Source organism: Rhineura floridana, chromosome 9 (assembly GCF_030035675.1).
Source record: "Rhineura floridana isolate rRhiFlo1 chromosome 9, rRhiFlo1.hap2, whole genome shotgun sequence".
Lineage (NCBI taxonomy): Eukaryota > Metazoa > Chordata > Lepidosauria > Squamata > Rhineuridae > Rhineura > Rhineura floridana.
Window position 1 is genome coordinate 92,634,924 of NC_084488.1, and position 17,351 is coordinate 92,652,274.

At 42.3% G+C, this 17,351-nt stretch overlaps 1 protein-coding gene across 2 annotated transcripts in view; it reads left to right on the forward strand.

The window, feature by feature from the left end:
• The window catches only part of PAPSS1 (3'-phosphoadenosine 5'-phosphosulfate synthase 1), a 79,525-nt gene that overhangs the window by 40,411 nt on the left and 21,763 nt on the right, over window positions 1-17,351 (forward strand). For both annotated transcript variants that reach the window (XM_061585460.1, XM_061585461.1), the window contains exons 6-10: window positions 894-1,007; window positions 2,615-2,726; window positions 5,320-5,525; window positions 9,225-9,360; window positions 13,196-13,464. In XM_061585460.1, the coding sequence (XP_061441444.1) occupies window positions 894-1,007; window positions 2,615-2,726; window positions 5,320-5,525; window positions 9,225-9,360; window positions 13,196-13,464 (837 nt within the window). The remainder of the gene's footprint in view (window positions 1-893; window positions 1,008-2,614; window positions 2,727-5,319; window positions 5,526-9,224; window positions 9,361-13,195; window positions 13,465-17,351) is intronic.

Sequence of the window (17,351 nt, forward strand, 5' to 3'; positions counted from 1 at the left end):
AGATTAAAATTGAGTTGCTGCCTGCTGGCGAGTTCCTGAGTGTCACTTCCCTGATTGGTGAGATTTGAAAGTTCTGATTTGTGCTTCTTAGAGAAGCCACTTGTTCCGACAGCTTGAAGAGTTTCTCCCTCCTCTTTGCTCTCTTCTTATTTATTTATTTATTGCATTTATATCCCATCTTCCCTCCAAGCAGCTCAAGGTGGTGTGCATAGTTCTACCTCTCCCCAGTTTATTGGAACAGCAACCCCGTGAGGTAGGTTAGGCCGAGAGACTGTGATCTGCCCACAGTCACCTAGTGAGCTTCATGACTGAATGGGCATTTGACCTCTGGTCTTCCAGGTCCTAGTCCCAACGCTCTAGCCCGTGAACCTGGGCTTGAATTAAGACTACATTTGCCTACTTTTACTGTAGGGATTGGCAACTAGTTTCCTACCTAGGCTCCAAGATACCTGCTTTTGCGTGTGTATATAACCTGTTCCCATTTAAATCATGCCTTCTTTTTTTCATACTATTCTGTACATTCTTCTGGAGAAAGTAGGACGCCAGAGATTGTGCCTTTCCCTGGTTAAGAGGTCACTTCAGCCTATTACAGCTATAAGGGAAAACTAAGTACAATCCTAGCCATGTCTACTCAGAAGTAAGTCCTGTTGAGTTAAATGGGGCTTACTCCCAGGTAAGTGGGTCTAGGATTGCAGCCTCAATTAACATGAGAATTCTTAGTGCTAGTGCTGGATTTTTCATTCATATCAAGATTATATGTGTTTCTGCAGATAACTTGAACAGCAAAAATACTAACGCAAATACAAATTAAAACTAGTTAATATGCAGCACTGCCATTTCAACATGTAACAAATTAAAACATTATTTTAACAACTTTTTGCCTTTTCCCTTAGGACATTGTTCCAGTGGATGCCTCTTATGAGGTTAAAGAGCTGTATGTGCCTGAAAACAAACTTAAATTGGCCAAAACAGATGCAGAGACTTTACCTGCCCTGGAAATAAATAAGGTAGTACAGACTTGCAAAGTCCATAAAAGTAACTATTTTTACTTGTCCACATATAACCTATGTTTGTTATTTGTGGCACATGATCGTTTATATATTGTTGGGGGGTGGGACACCCTGAAGTATTTTCCAGCCTGCAAAAGCTGTTTTGCCTGGTTGCATTGGAAGCTCCTCTTGATCACCTCAGAGTAGCTGTTTGCAAGCCTGAGATAATAGAGCTTGAATTCTGCTTCTGTTATTCCATTTCAAAAGATAAATTGCAATTCTGTAACTGTTCACCCTTTGAGCTGTAAGTTTATTATCTCATTTCTGTTTTTTTCTCCTATGTGCCAATGATTTTGAAAAACGTACCTCGCTTAAGGAAGTATACCATTGATGACATTGAACAGGCCTATTTACTCTTTCTAAATGACCTGACACTTCCTCCAGTAACTCCCCCCCTCCCCCCCCAGCATCTGTACTGCATCTGAGCAGTCCATAGTCTGGTGTCATCTTGTTTTGCTTTTGAAGTACTTGGTGTTTTTATGTTTTCCTTGTTCCACTTCGATTTACACATTTATGCCTCCACATCAGTTTACCAGCTTCCTTTTGTACTGTTCTGAACTTGATCATTGCCCCCTGTAGCACTCGTAACTTTATTGATCACTTCTGTTAGTGATCGCTTGTCTCTCTGTACCACTCTGAGGAATTAGGTCTAGATGCAGTAAAGCAGTGATGGGGAATCTGTGATTGTTCAGACATTGTTGGAATTAGAGCCACAGGTTCCCCATCCCTCCAGTAAAGCATTTGATAATTATAGGCCTCTTAAGAACACCAATCCAATTTTTCTACTACGAAGGAGGAAGAAGAAAAGATTCTGAATATAGTTTGATTTGAATAACAATTTCTTTTTTAATTTACTTTCATTAAATTTATATCCCTTCCAGAGTCCAGGGTGGCAAACATATCTGTCATACAAATACAATTAAAAACAAAATAAAAACGTATTTAAAACTGTTGAAAACATCTAAAAAATGAATCGCAGTAAAACAATAAAACCTTATCTAGCTCTCTAAAACTGGAGGCATTCAAGAAGCAGCTGCAGCCACCTCTATTGTATGCTTTAAGCTGGATTCCTGCATTAAACAGAAGGTTGGACTCCATGGCGTTATAGGCCTCTTCTAACTCTGCTATTCTATGATTCTGTGTTCAGACACAATCATGTGTCTGAATAGGCCTACCGAAACAAACTTTTTCAGCAGGTGTCTAAACGAATACAATGTTGGCACCTGCCCAATGTCAATAGGCAGGGAGTTCCAAAGTGCAGGTGCTGCCACCCTGAATACATGACCCCTTGCAAACACAAAATGGACATTGTGTGGCACTTGCAGAAGTGCAAGTTATGTAGATCAAAGAATTATGTTCTTGTCATACATAATTACAAGTCTTCACAACTATATGTAAACAAGGAAAAGGAAGGGAAAAAGGAAAAAGCCAAGAATTTGTTACATGTTCTAATTTTAAAACAAATATAGAACTAACTAACCAGTTTAACTGCAGTACATCAGGAAACTCATATAAGTGTTAGGTGTGGGGGATCTGATTCAGTAAATCAACCTTTCTGTTTTTAGCTGGATATGCAGTGGGTACAAGTCCTGGCTGAGGGTTGGGCAACACCGCTTAATGGCTTTATGAGAGAGAGAGAATACTTGCAGTGCCTTCATTTTGACTGTCTACTTGATGGTAAGACATCTTAAATTTAAATACAGCAGAATCCAATTCTATTGGTCATGCAGGCAGGCTGTGGATAATCATTCTGTTAGTCCTTTAAAAACGTTGCTTGCTTTGGGCCCAATTAAAAATCAAAGTCAGTTTCATAAGCCACTTCAACCCATGTTTTATGATGCTAGCTTATTAAACTAACCATGGTTTGTTTTTCAGCTAGAATCCTTGGCTGGAATGTAATGCTAAACTGAGATTATTTGAAAGTGAAACTAAGCTTGACAAAAGTTCTCCCGGCTGGGTGGGAAGAAGAAGGGAAAGCTTTGCTTGGGCTCATTGAGGCTTGTCCATGTAGGGCTTAAGGAATGGTTTTGCAAATGTGGCCAATGGTTCTCAATTATTGGCTTTTTCTATTTTTGGCTTTATTTATTTTCAGAGTTTGCAGACTTGAAAATACCTATATTAATATTTACGATGGGCAGTTGGGATTTTTATATGTGCAGGCTAGGAGTGTTTGTGTGTATGCGCACATGCATATCTCACACAGACACAAACACACACACACACAGAGATACACATTTATATCGAAACACATATACATCACACACACACACACACACACACACACATTATTTTACACACCCACCTACACGCATCTGTTACATATATTGTGGACTAGTAGGCTTTGTGGACTTACTTGCAAGGCTGCCATAGAGAGCTCCAAGGTGGATGCTTGGATTTTTGCTGGGAAGCTACCATCCAAAAGAACATCTAAGATGTTACTGCTGAACAAAAGCTGGGAAAATAAGAGGAACTTTCCAGGAGACCAGAGTCATAATGAGTTTCACAAAGGCGAGAGAGATGTAAGGGAAGAGTTGATATGTCAAATGGATGGATCACCATCTGCAAATTATTTACTCTATAAATGTTATAACCTTGTATGCTAAAATTTGTTTCTTTATTGGAAGCAAATGCAGTTCTATGAATTCCAGGTAATAGTTTCCCGCAAGCACAAAATCAGCTGGCAACTGCTGAAGCTTGAAGTGATAAATGCATAACTTTTTTTAAATAATGAAATGGATCTTTAAAACAGACTGTGTATTGTTGTAGGATTGCCATGCATTGTAGCAAACCTTTTGGTGTTAAATTCAAAATACATAAGATAATAGCAAGACACACCAGATTAATTTTATAGGAACTATCTATTAAGATGTTAATACCAGCAAACTCTGCCCTCTTTCCTATGAACACATAGGGTCAAGGGTTCTTTCTTTCTCCTTTTATCCATATCTCCTCAGTGTCTTTATATGCTGAATGTTAGTTCACCTAAGTTCATGGGTTTCCAACAGCAAGTCATCAAAGTAGGTGGATTAATAGAGAGAGACCCCATCCAAGGATTCTTGGGTTCTGGGAGGTACCAGGAATTTTCTATTTGGGAGTCAGACTTCAAACAGCAGAATATTCTTCTAATATATGCTATTTATTCATATCTTACACACTACAACTATTAAAATGCATTGTAACTGGCCTTAGCCATCATATCAGAAACAGAAAATAAGAATACAAATCAGCAAGAAAAGGTACTTGTTTTCCTGGGTGCAGCTGTGAATTGATGCATTGCAAGAGTTCTAGAGAACAAGGAGGCATTGCAATGGCAGCCCAAATGCTACCAGTGTTTGGACAGTGCCACTGATGTTTGCTTTGTAGTGAGAATGAGTGTTAGCATGATCAGGGCTGGCTCCAGCCTGCCCCGGGCCCTTGCACACGCTGCTGTGGATCGCACTGGCTGCCTGTTCCCTCGCTCTGCCTATCTTTCTGTCCTGTGTTTTGAAGCTGTGCATGCAGTGCTGCCCATAACCAAGATGGCAGCCAAGGTTTCCCTAAGGGGCTGAAGCCTCCACCGCCATTTTGGTTGATGGCACGCATGCGTGTTACGCACACACAGGGCTGCCATCAACCAAGATGGCAGCACATGCTTCAGCCTCTTAGGGAAATCTCAGCTGCCATCTTGGTTAAGGACAGCGCTGTGCGCACAGCCACAGAAGACAGGAAAGGTAGGTGGAGCGAGGGAATGGGCTGGCAGTGCTATCTGCGGCAGCGATTCTGCCACAGATCATGGAAGGGGAGCGCTACTCCCCCACCCTAAAGAGGGGGCCTTCAGGGGTCCCTCTGGACCACGGGGCCCTCGGCCAGGTATCAACCTTGCTGCCCTTTAGAGCCGGCCCTGAGCATGATAGATTCTTATGTAACACAATTTTACATTTCAGCTCAGAGCAAGGGATCTCCCACTTGCTGTCACAAAGAAGTGGGAACAATAGACCTGTTCCTCGATGTCTACCTAGATATCAGCAAAGAGAATTAAAACCTCTGCAAGAATTCCTGAGGTGTGTCTATACTCCAAGTAACCACAAGGCAAGGAAACTCTGCTGTACTTAGGTTACAATAGATGAAAAGACTGAGTTAAACTCAAAGTCTTGGTACAGAGCCAAAGTTACAAAGTACATGGAAAGGGCATGCTCTCTGAACAGTAGATTTCCAAACACGATTTTCCTTCTGGGCACCTGGAGGACTTTTCCATTTAAATGATAACTATTGCTTCCTCTTTACCCTACAGGGGGAATTATTAATCTCTCGGTGCCTATAGTGTTGACAGCCACAACGGAAGACAAGGAGAGACTAGATGGCTGTACAGCTTTTGCTCTCTTGTATGAAGGTCGGCGTGTGGCTATTCTCCGGAATCCAGAGTTCTTTGAGCACCGAAAAGAAGAACGCTGTGCCCGGCAATGGGGGACAACATGCAAGGAACACCCCTACATCAAGGTAGTCTTTGCAAGCTAGTGCTAACCTGAAGTTCTTCATAAAGTTCCATTTGGACATGATGGGTAATCTATATGTAAAACATGACCCAGATCTTCAACTTCCCCTGCAAATTCTCTTTGGTGATTGCTTGTGTACACATCCTGTGGCTGTTCAGAGTGTGGAAGTCTGACTTTTGTGTGTGTGCGTGTAACATATGTGTGAGTGTGTGTGTAGATAGATAGATATAGATATAGATATATATGAGAGACAGAAATGGATTTAGGATGAGCCCTGTAGACTGCCAGTGAAGATCACAGACAAGTGTGTCCTCAGCTGTGGTTTATAAGTGTAGCTTTGTGTGCAAGAGAAATATAGAGGAAGTCCACCAAAATGAATTACTCGGCAGTGATGACAGGGAACATAAGAACATAAGAAGAGCCTGCTGGATCAGGCCAGTGGCCCATCTAGTCCAGCATCCTGTTCTCACAGTGGCCAACCAGGTGCCTGGGGAAAGCCCGCAAGCAGGACCCGAGTGCAAGAACACTCTCCCCTCCTGAGGCTTCCAGCAACTGGTTTTCAGAAGCATGCTGCCTCTGACTAGGGTGGCAGAGCACAGCCATCACAGCTAGTAGCCATTGATAGCCCTGTCCTCCATGAATTTGTCTAATCTTCTTTTAAAGCCATCCAAGCTGGTGGCCATTACTGCATCTTGTGGGAGCAAATTCCATAGTTTAACTATGCGCTGAGTAAAGAAGTACTTCCTTTTGTCTGTCCTGAATCTTCCAACATTCAGCTTCTTTGAATGTCCACGAGTTCTAGTATTATGAGAGAGGGAGAAGAACTTTTCTCTATCCACTTTCTCAATGCCATGCATAATTTTATACACTTCTATCATGTCTCCTCTGACCCGCCTTTTCTCTAAACTAAAAAGCCCCAAATGCTGCAACCTTTCCTTGTAAGGGAGTTGCTCCATCCCCTTGATCATTCTGGTTGCCCTCTTCTGAACCTTTTCCAACTCTATAATATCCTTTTTGAGATGAGGCGACCAGAACTGTACACAGTATTCCAAATGTGGCCGCACCATAGATTTATACAACGGCATTATGATATCGGCTGTTTTATTTTCAATACCTTTCCTAATTATCGCTAGCATGGAATTTGCCTTTTTCACAGCTGCCGCACACTGGGTCGACATTTTCATCGTGCTGTCCACTACAACCCCGAGGTCTCCTGGTCGGTCACCGCCAGTTCAGACCCCATGAGCGTATGGGGAAACAGATGGCTTCTTTGCCTCAGGCCTTGGTTCAGCCAGATCAGAATGTTAGAGCCCAGTCTTCAGTTCCTCTTTTCTTTTGGCAAACAGTTGTAATGCTGCATTAATGTGATCTCTGCATTGTTGTGGCCCTAATTCAGGTTGTGGTTCAGATTCTTGAATGTGGTAGAACACTGGCTTTTGATCCTGGCATGCTTTAGTCTGCTTTAGTCACCAGTTGTCAGATAGGCAAAAGTAGATTTTATGGGGCTGGGTTAGAAAAGAAAAAGGGGGAAGATCAGTCTGGCCCCATCCACTGGCCAGAGAAAAAACAACAGCAGAGGGCTTGCTGTCTCTCTCACCCCACCCCCTGCCATAACAACACTACCATGTGCCCTGGGATTGCAAAGCAGACAGGGAGTGCACTCTGGCCAGAGGAGCAATGCTAAAGGATGAGTTGCTGAATGTCTATCCAAGGAAGACCATCAGCAAGGGAAGGCCTCAACTGGACACAAATGCCTGTTTTCATCTTACCACTTTTGTTCTGCAATTGTCAAATTGATCTCCCTCTGTGTTTCCCCCTTCCTCCCTGTCCCTTGTGTATGGCTTCTTTTTAGTTTGCATACCTGAGGGCAGGGTTTCTGTCTGTCCTGTTTCTTTTTTTGAATTGATGTGAGCTACTTTGGGAGATGAATAACTTGTCTGAGAAGCTGGATAAAAACTAAGACTCGGAGTAATCATGCTGGGTATATATAGCAGCTTTTTTGCTAACTAGAAAGCCATCTTACCAGTCTTAAAGAGATCACAGTGCCTCTTGATTAGTTTCTGTGCCCAGATCAAGGGGCTTGTTTTAAAACATAGCAACCCTGTTAGCTGAGGCCAAAGGCCTATCTAGTCTAACATCTTGCTTCAGTGGCCAACCACTGCTGTTCCCAGGTATTAAGAGGCCTACTGTCTGTGATACAGAGGATAGAGTATAGCCATTATAACTATTGGTCATTGATAGCTTTGTTTAATCCTCTTTTAAAGCCTTCCCAATTGGTGGCCATTACTACATCTCATGATAGTGCATAGTTAAACTATGGAATTGCCTATGTGAAGAAGTACTTTCTTTTGTCTGTTCCAAGCCTTCATTGGGTGGCCCTGACTTTTAGTATTACATGAGATGGAGAAAGACTTTTGCTTTCTCTGCAGTGTGAATAATTTAAATGTCTCTATCATATTACTCTCCTTTTTCCTAAGCAAGAAAGCACCAAAATGTTGTAACCTTTTTTCATTAGGAAGTTGCTCCAGCCCCTTGAACATTTTGGTTGCCCTTTTCTGAACCTTTTCCAGTGCTGCAATAACCTTTTTGAGATTCAATGATCAGAGTGATGCACAGTATTCCAAATGGTGTCTCTGTTGCTGTTTTGTATAAAGGCATTACTGGCAGTTTTAGTTTCAGTCCCTTTGCTAGTGAATCCTTGGCATGGAATTCACCTTTTATCACAGTTGCTGAACACTGGATTGACATTTTCCTTCAGCTCTCTACAGTGACATCAAAGTCCTTTTTTAGCCAGTTGCTGCCAGTTCAGATCCAGTGTAGGAGCAAAGTTAGGGTTTTTTTGCCCCAGTGTGCGTCACTTAAAATGGCGAATGTAGTTCAATGTTTTATTTCTCGTTTTATCTAGTTGGATGTCTTCACAATCCTTTTGGGAGTTCCTCGGTAATTTAGTGTCTTCAGCCAACTTGGCCACCTCACTGCTCACTCCTAACTCTAAGACAGTTATGAACAAGTTAAAAAGAATGCATCTTCAGTTCAGATCCTTTGGAGACTGTGCTTTGTACATGCCTCTACCCCTTACTGTTGTCTGTTTGTAGAAGGACCATAGCCCAGTCGTAGTGTACATGCATGTAAAAGGTCCCAGGTTCAGTCTCTGGTGTCAGTCAGGAACCCTGGAGATCCATAGCTAGTCAGTGTAGAACAGGCATGGGAAACCTTTGGCACTTTATTGAACTCCCATCAGCCCTAGCAAGCATGGCCCAGGGATGATGGGACTTGTAGTTCAGCAGTATCTGGAGAGCCAAAGTTTCCTCACACCTGGTGTAAACAATATTGAGCTAGATGGACTCTGCTTATACTGAAAAGGTTTAAGGCAATTTCTTACATGAGGATCATTTCCTTATTCTTATTTGGTTCTCTGACTAGTTGTGATGCACTGAAGATAACTTCAGGACCCACATGAACTTGCCTGTGTTTTAAGGTTCCTTCTTGGCATTGTGACATCAATAATTCATTCACATATTAATGTTATGAAAAGATAATCCTTCAGATTCCAGTATATATGTGTGTGTGTGGCAATCTAACACAGCCTTTGAAAGGCAAAACTTTTTAAGCAACTGATCACCTTTGTGTATAGCTGACCTGTTCCTCCCTAGTCCTCCCTTTTACATGTTATTGAAACAATTTCCTTCCTTAAATTTTCTAGATGGTCATGGAACAAGGAGATTGGCTTGTGGGAGGTGATCTCCAAGTCCTTGATCGTATTTACTGGAATGATGGTCTTGATCAATACCGTCTTACACCTGCTGAGCTAAAGCAGAAGTTCAAAGACATGAATGCTGGTAAGTTCTTGCATGAAGATGGGTAGTGTGAAAGAGAAGAGAGAAATTTCTTTCCCACTGTCCAGAAGCTCACTACAGTTGTCTCTTTCACCAAAGGGTAGCCCACTACACTGGGATCTGCTTTTTTTGGACGAAACATAATTTCCATGGCTGCAGTCCTAAAAAGCAATAGTGAAGGTGGGCGAGGAAAAGCAACACTGTAATCAAAACAGTTCTGAAAGTTTTTACTTGCCCATCCCAAAAGGTGATCATCAGCAGTAAAAACTGTTCAAACACCTCTGGCTGCACATGCACATCTTTTTCTCTGCCTTTTTAGGCTTGTCAGATAAGTCCTGGTGTATTGTCAATTCCATTGTCTGGCATCTTTCTTAGTACCTTTTAGCACAAGCCAGTTCCCTTGTTCCATAACCGTTTAGCCTTGAGAAGAGAAGACTGAGGGGAGATACAGTATGATAACACTCTTCAAGAACTTGAAAGGTTGTCACACAGAGGAGGGCCAGAATCTCTTCTCGATCATCCCAGAGTGCAAGACATGAAATAATGGGCTCAAGTTACCGGAAGCCAGATTTTGACTAAATAAAAAAATGTACTGCCTTCAAGTCAATTCTGACTTATGGCAACCCTATGAATAGGGTTTTCATGAGGCTGAGAGGCAGTGACTGGCCCAAGCTCACCCAGTGAGCTTCATGGCTATGTGGGGATTCAAACCCTGGTCTCCCAGGTTGTAGTCCAACACCTTAACCACTACACCACACTGGCCCTGAGATTTTGACTAAACATCAGGAAAAACTTCCTAACTGTTAGAGCAGCATGACAGTGAAACCAATTACCTTAGGGGTGGGTGGGCTCTCCAACACTGGAGGCCTTTAAGAGGCAGCTGGACAGCCACCTGCCAGGTATGCTTTAAGCTGGATTCCTGCATTGAGCGGGGGCTGGACTCAATGGCTTTATAGACATCTTCCAACTCTATTATATTATGATTCTATTTTGGCTGTTTTTCCTTTTGTGAATTATCCTGGATTTTCTTAAATCAAACCAAAACTACGAAGCTGTTGCAAAGGAATAAATTACATGTGTCTCACAGGGAACTTGCAGCGTGATGAAAGGTATTTCAATCTTTATGTAAAATTAGTTTTGGGAATCGTTTTGCTAGCTTCACAGCCGAGTGGAGAAACCCACAGCTTGTTGGTTTGTTTTCCATTTTCATGTTCCACGTTAGAGAAATAAGTAACAGACCAAGCAGCAATAGTCTGGCAGCTTGCTGATTTGTTTGTTCTGTGCTGTTTTTGTTAGGGCAGCAAAGCAGCCTCTTGTCTGACACTCAAAAAAGATGCACTGGGGAGGGCAGTTGATACAGAGCTGGAAAGAAATTAAGATTTTTCTTAAAAATATCAGAATAATAATAAGTAGGGGTGGTATCTGAATAACTTGTTGGGTCAGCACAAGGATTTACACTTGGGTAATAGAACTTCCACCCTCTCTTCTCCCTGTGCATGCTCCAGGCTCTCCCCTGATTTGTTCTGGAGGATTGGGCAGTACTTGCAGAACAGGTTTAAGGGGTGTGTGAGGGAGAAGGGGGGACATTCCATTGCGCAAGCATAAATCCTTCTGCTGACTGAATGAGTTAGCTGGATACCACCCTTGAAATCAATTACAGCTTTAGGTGGTGAAGTGATGGGTGCAAATCTCAATCAGGTTGATATTGAAGGGTGCACTTCTTTTTTTGAATTAACTTTGGACCAGAGATGTTTCTGTAATGGGGGAAAAAAAGGTGTATGTACTTGGTTTGGGGTGGGACAGGGGACTTATAACAATGCCACCCTAGGCTCCTACTGGGAGGAAGGGCAGGATATAAATGTAATTAATTAATTTAATTAATTAATTAGATTTTGTTTAAGTTCTAGCAAATATTCTCTAGAATATATTGGAATTGACGCTTTGGTCCTATTAAATTTAGTTAAATAGATAAACCCATTCAGTCAGTTAGAGCAGTGGGTAACAAATGTGGGGCACTCCAGGTGTGTTTTTAGACTAAACTTCCATGATCCCAGACCATTGGCCATGTTGACTGGGGCTGATGGGAAGTGGAAGGTGGAGTCCACAAACATCTGGATGGGATCACATTAGCTACTCTGACCTAGAAGTTAGATAATTAAATTAAAAATCTTTCATTGTCTTAAAAAGCAGTATCTTGATATTTACATATCTTGAGTAACTTGTTTGAAAAATCAAATATAAAATAAGAACTGAATAGGTGCACTCTTCTGTAGTAAAAATGAGCAATAGTGGGCAAACAACTGTGGATGAACACAGAGTATAAAGAGGCTTATACTTTTGTTAAAGATTGTGGCCCTTGTCCAGGGATAGCAAGTCATGTAGAAAGAGATTTCCGTGCATAGCTGTGTTGGAGTGGAAACACAATGGCCAGCTGAATTACCTTTTGAACATGCCCTCTCTCTCTCTTTCTCTCTCCCCCCCCCCCCATATATATGAAAGGAAGTCGGTATTTTCTCTCCTCCCCCTGCTTTGTCCTTTGTAGTGACTGATTCTTGCCAGTTTTGGCCACTTCTATAATCTGTTTAGGGCAAGGGGAAACCCTCTGCTCCTGTAGCAATGGGTGTTCAATTTTATTTTTTGTATGTGTAATGCATACAGAAATTCTGTTGACGGAAGAACATAAAAATATAAGAAGTGCCTGTTGGATCAGGTGCCCATCTAGTCCAGCATCCTGCTCTGACAGTGGCCAAACATACTTTCATTTGGTTCCTGGGGAAAGCCTTGCAAGCAGGACCCGAGTGCAACAGCACCCCTACCTCCTGTGGTTTCCGGTAACTAGTATCCAGAAGCATACTGCTTCCAACCATGGAAGTAGAACACAGCTGTTAGGTTTAGTAGCCTGATGAAGAGCATATGGCTCCATCTGCACTATACATTTAAAGCACTGTCATACCACTTTAAATAGTCATGGCTTCCCTTGAAGAATCCTGGGAACTGTATTTTTTTGAAGGTGCTGGGAGTTGTCAGGAGACCCCTGTTCCTTTCACAGCATTCCTTTCACAGTTCCTACAGTGGTTTAACATTAGTTCCTCTTCCCAGCGAAGTCGGGGAATTGTAGTTCTATGAGGGGAAGAGGGGTTTCCTAGCAACTCTCAGCACCCTTAATAAACTACAGTTCCTGTAGTTCCTTGGGGGAAGCCATGATGCAAAGTGGTATAAGAGTGCTTTAAATGGGATGTGTGCTGAGTGGCCAAGTGCTGAGTGGCCACATCTTCCATGTGCTTAGCCCTAGTTCTGTTACTTTTATTATTTACAGCCGTTTTACTCATTGAAAAATAGTCCTGTCGTAGCTGGCACCGCACAGCTCGCATTAGCAGGCAGTATTACAACATTACATGATCAGTGATGAGAGGCAGCAGCTCTACACTGCTGGACAGCAGTATGAAGGATCCTTGGCACCAAATGCAGGTGACAATAGCACTGGCAAAATGTTATCGTTGGAAGATGCGAAACGAGCCACTGGCTTAGACATTAAATATTCCCAGTAGAGGTACAGCCCAATGTAGCAGCATTCATTACATCACATTTATTCTCTGCTCTTTTAAATGTTTGGCACAGTCAAGCAGGCCAAAAGCATTGTCATCTCTCTCTGCAGTTGCCTGGCATCATTTGCATCACATGCCCATCCTTTTCCCATCATTGAGAGCAAAGCATTCATACAAAAGATGGGTCATGTAGTGGCTGGAATTGAGGCCTAAAGAATATTGCAGGCTGTTTATCGTTGGATGCTTCTGCCTAAATTAATGATTCTAAAGCATTTCTCTTTTTCTTTCCTTAGATGCTGTCTTTGCTTTCCAGTTGCGCAACCCTGTGCACAGTGGACATGCCCTATTAATGCAGGATACTCACAAGCAGCTTCTGGGTCGAGGTTACAGGCGCCCAGTCCTGCTTTTGCATCCTCTGGGTGGTTGGACGAAGGACGATGACGTTCCTCTGATGTGGCGAATGAAGCAACATGCAGCAGTGCTGGAGGAAGGCATTTTGAATCCCGAAACGACTGTGGTGGCCATATTTCCTTCTCCCATGATGTACGCTGGACCAACTGAGGTATAACAAGTTGTTATGTAGCACAGCTTGCTAATTGCTTTATCCTTTTGGTTTCGTTCTTAGTTTGTCTCAGCTGATTTCTTGAAGTTCATTCATCAACATGATCTTCTTTGGAGACAATGGCTGCGCAACAAAATCCTTGTTTTGCTAAATTACAGAATTTAGTTACATAATTCGAAACCCTGTAGTGTTAAACTGAGCGCGGCAGCTATGAAAAAGGCAACTTCCATGCTAGGAATCATTAGGAAAGGTATTGAAAATAAAACAGCTGATATCATAATACTGTTATACAAGTCTATGGTGCGACTGCATTTGAAATACTATGTACAGTTCTGGGTTGCCTCACCTCAAAAAGGATATTGTGGAGCTGGAAAAGGTTCAGAACAGGGCGACCAAAATGATAAAGGGGATGGAGCGGCTCCCCTATGAGGTCCGGTTACAGCATTTGGGGCTTTTCAGTTTAGACAAGGCGAGTAAGAGGAGACATGATAGAAGTGTATAAAATGATACATGGTGAGGAAAAAGTGGACTGAGAAAAAGATTGTCTTCCTCACAACACTTGAATTCGTGGGCATCCAGTGAAGCTGAATGTTGGAAGATTCAGGATAGACAAAAAGAAGTACTTCACAAAGCACATAGTTGAAGTATGAAATTTGCTCCCATGAGAAGCCAACTTGGATGGTTTATGGAGGACAAATTTATGGAGGATAAGGCTATCAGTGGCTGCTAACCACAATGGCCTTGTTCTCTCTTTGCTGTTGGAGGCAGTATGCCTCTGAATGCCAGTTGCTGGGAGTCGCAAGTTGCGAGAGTGCTGTTTTGCTTATCCTGCTTTTGGGCTTCCTGTAGGCATCTGGTTAGCCATTGTGAGAACGGGATGCTGGACTTAGATGGGCAATTGGCCTGGCCCAGCAGGGCTTATGTTCTTAAACTTCAGGAACTTGTTTACAGTTGAAGGGGCTTGTTACACCATCTCTTCACCTCCCTTTTATTTTAAAAGAGTTATGAGTGTTCTTAACATGTTGAAGCACGGCCAAGGGCTATCTTTTTCTCTTCCTGCTGTCCCTTCTTATTCCAGTGTTTTTCTTCTGATCTACATGGAATTGAGACAAGCATGAGCAAACAGCAGACAAGAAAACATGGTTTTGGCAGACTCCTTGGCTGAGCCAATGACATCAAAGCATGACATACACTGCTATAAAACGGCTCTTTTCCAGTATGTGACTTGGAAATTTTATGTTGCTTAATGATGGAAATTGGCTTTTATACCATGTTGCCATTTTTGTTTATGCATTTGATAAAGCTTTGAGGTTGTATCATCCCTGGTTCCTCCTTTTGCTTGCTTAAAGTCCAGTTGCTTTCAGGCCGTTTATCTTGCTAGGATGGGAAGGGGAATGAGTAAACTCCACCCAGAAGACAAATCCATCTTAATTCAAGGATTCAGTTGAAAGATGAGCTGCTTCTTCTTTTGATGATCTTTATAACTTGTGTCCTACCCATCTTTTGAAAGGGTCTTACTTGATGGGGTCTTTGGCCTAGGGTAGTGCTGCAACGTTCTGAATGCACTTTGACCTCTCTTCTTAATGCACATATATCTAGGAAGGGCCGTAGTTCAGTGGGTAGTGTGTGTGCCTTGAGTGTGGAAGGACCCAGGTTCAATCCCTGACTTCTCCAGGTAGGGCTGGGAGAGCATCCTGCTTGAAATCCTGGAGAGCCATCGCCAGTCAGTGTAGACAGTCCGGAGCTAGATGGACCAATGATCTGATTCAGTATAAGGTGGTTTCCTATATAATCGTAAATCAAAATTTGTATATGCTACAGCAGTTCTATGGTTGTTCCATCACTGCTTTTATCATCTCCTCCTGTGGAGGGCTGAAATGCCCAGACGCCAGTTGTCTGAGACTGGAGCGAGGGCAGTGCCACTTCCATATTTTTATTTATTCCATTTATATCTCACATTTCCTCTGAGGAGGGTTTTTTCCCCTCTCCATGTTTGCTTCACAACAAGGTCACCCATTGAGCTTCATGGATGGGCAGGGATTTGAACTAGTCCAACACTCTAACCACTGCACCACACTGGCTCTCACGTCAGGCACTTGGTTGTGAGGGAGCTTTCCTTCCCTGCTCCCTACTATAGCTGCTGCCTCCTGCTGCTGGGTTTGCTGAATGCCTGAGATGGAAGCAGAATGGTGTTTCCTGGCTGCCTCTGGGGCAGACAGAGGACAGCATCACTGCCAGCCAGTGCCAGTGAACATGTACAATTTTTCAGTTTGCTGACATCCTGCAGCCACATGTACATTGAAAAAGAGTGTTCAGGGCACCATGAGTCTCTTTTTAAGAGACTTCTGTCTTCGCTTTCTGCTTCTTGCTTAGTTTGCTTCCTTAGAGCCCCAAAAGGCAGCTTAGTTGGGTTCTATACATAGCTTGATTCCCCACTATAAATCAACTCTATTGGTTGATACAAGCTGTTCCCCCCGCCCCCCCAGCAGACTGTCCTAGTATAGAAACCTGAGCGCCCACCATATGCAGAGATTGTTATATATAACTGGGGCAGGTTGAAGTTCTGCAGATCTGCATATAGAGCCCAAAGAATCTTTAGAATTTCTTTTTCTTTTTAAAGTATCTGACTCAAATGACTGCAGAGAGAGTTTTGGAAAAACTCAAAACAGAAAAGTCTTGTCTTAAGGATTCTAATTTTTGGGTGCTGCAGGTCTTTTTGTGTGGAGTGTTCCATCCTTGGATCTCTGGCATCTTTCTGCAAGGTCTTTGTCTTTAAGACATATCTCCATTTTACATACCTAAAATGTAGTTCATTCTTGGAAGAGCACTGCTTATGTGTATTTTCAACACTTCACGCTTCGGGCTGCAATCTGGAATATAGGTTGGTTAAATCCCATTGAGTTCAGCAAACAATGTGCCTGGTTGCATCCTTTGGCTACTTGCCATATGCCTTGTGGTTTCCGAAAACTATGGATGTGTACATGCTTACCTTTGTGAAATTGAGATTTGCATTTGGAGGACATGGAAGCAAGGAGCTGAACAAAACTTGTACCCACAGCCTTCAGTTGTGGATGCAAATCAAATAAGAAACATTCCATAATTTATGGTGCGTTTTTTCAATGACCTCAAAAAACCATTTGCCAATAGTGTATTTTAACTGACTAATAAAAGGCAACTCTTCCTTTAATCATTTTCTGTAGGTCACTTAGAAGACATTGGTACCAGATTTGTTTCTATAGCACAAATGACTTGCAGAACAACAGACAGCTGCTAAAACAATATGGTTATCAACTGTCTGAACATGGTTTTCCACTCAGTAAAGATGTAATGGGTTATGCTTCTTAGGTCTCAATTTGACATATATTTTGGAAACTTTTAAAAATCAACTTTTTAATGGGATGTTGTCAAATCAGCTAGGAACCTATGTTTGCAGCCTATAGGTTATTACCTATATGATAGCAAAGGATATATTTAAAAATAACAGATGCTTTTGTGGGAGGGTGGGAGGGATTCTGATTGCTAAAATCACTGGGGAGGAAGATGAATGCATAGTTGCTTATGTCTAACACTGCTCCGCTAACAGAATTGTGGAAACTATGCTTTCTCATACACATTCTTCATTTTTAACTGCTTGCCTTGTCTTATAGCAACCTGGAACATATAATTATTCAAATCTATCCTAAATATCCAGAGCTGGAGTGACACAGCTGTGTATCAGCGTTTAAGTGATGCTGGTATAGTGCAAACCCTGAAAAGTTTAGGATAACGAGAAAACCCACATGTTTTTGCAACACATCTCCCCATCAGCAGCACAGTCTGGTGCATGTCATGCCTCTCTGTGGTCAAGGTGAAAACTTTTAAGATCAGGTATCACTAGAGCAGTTATA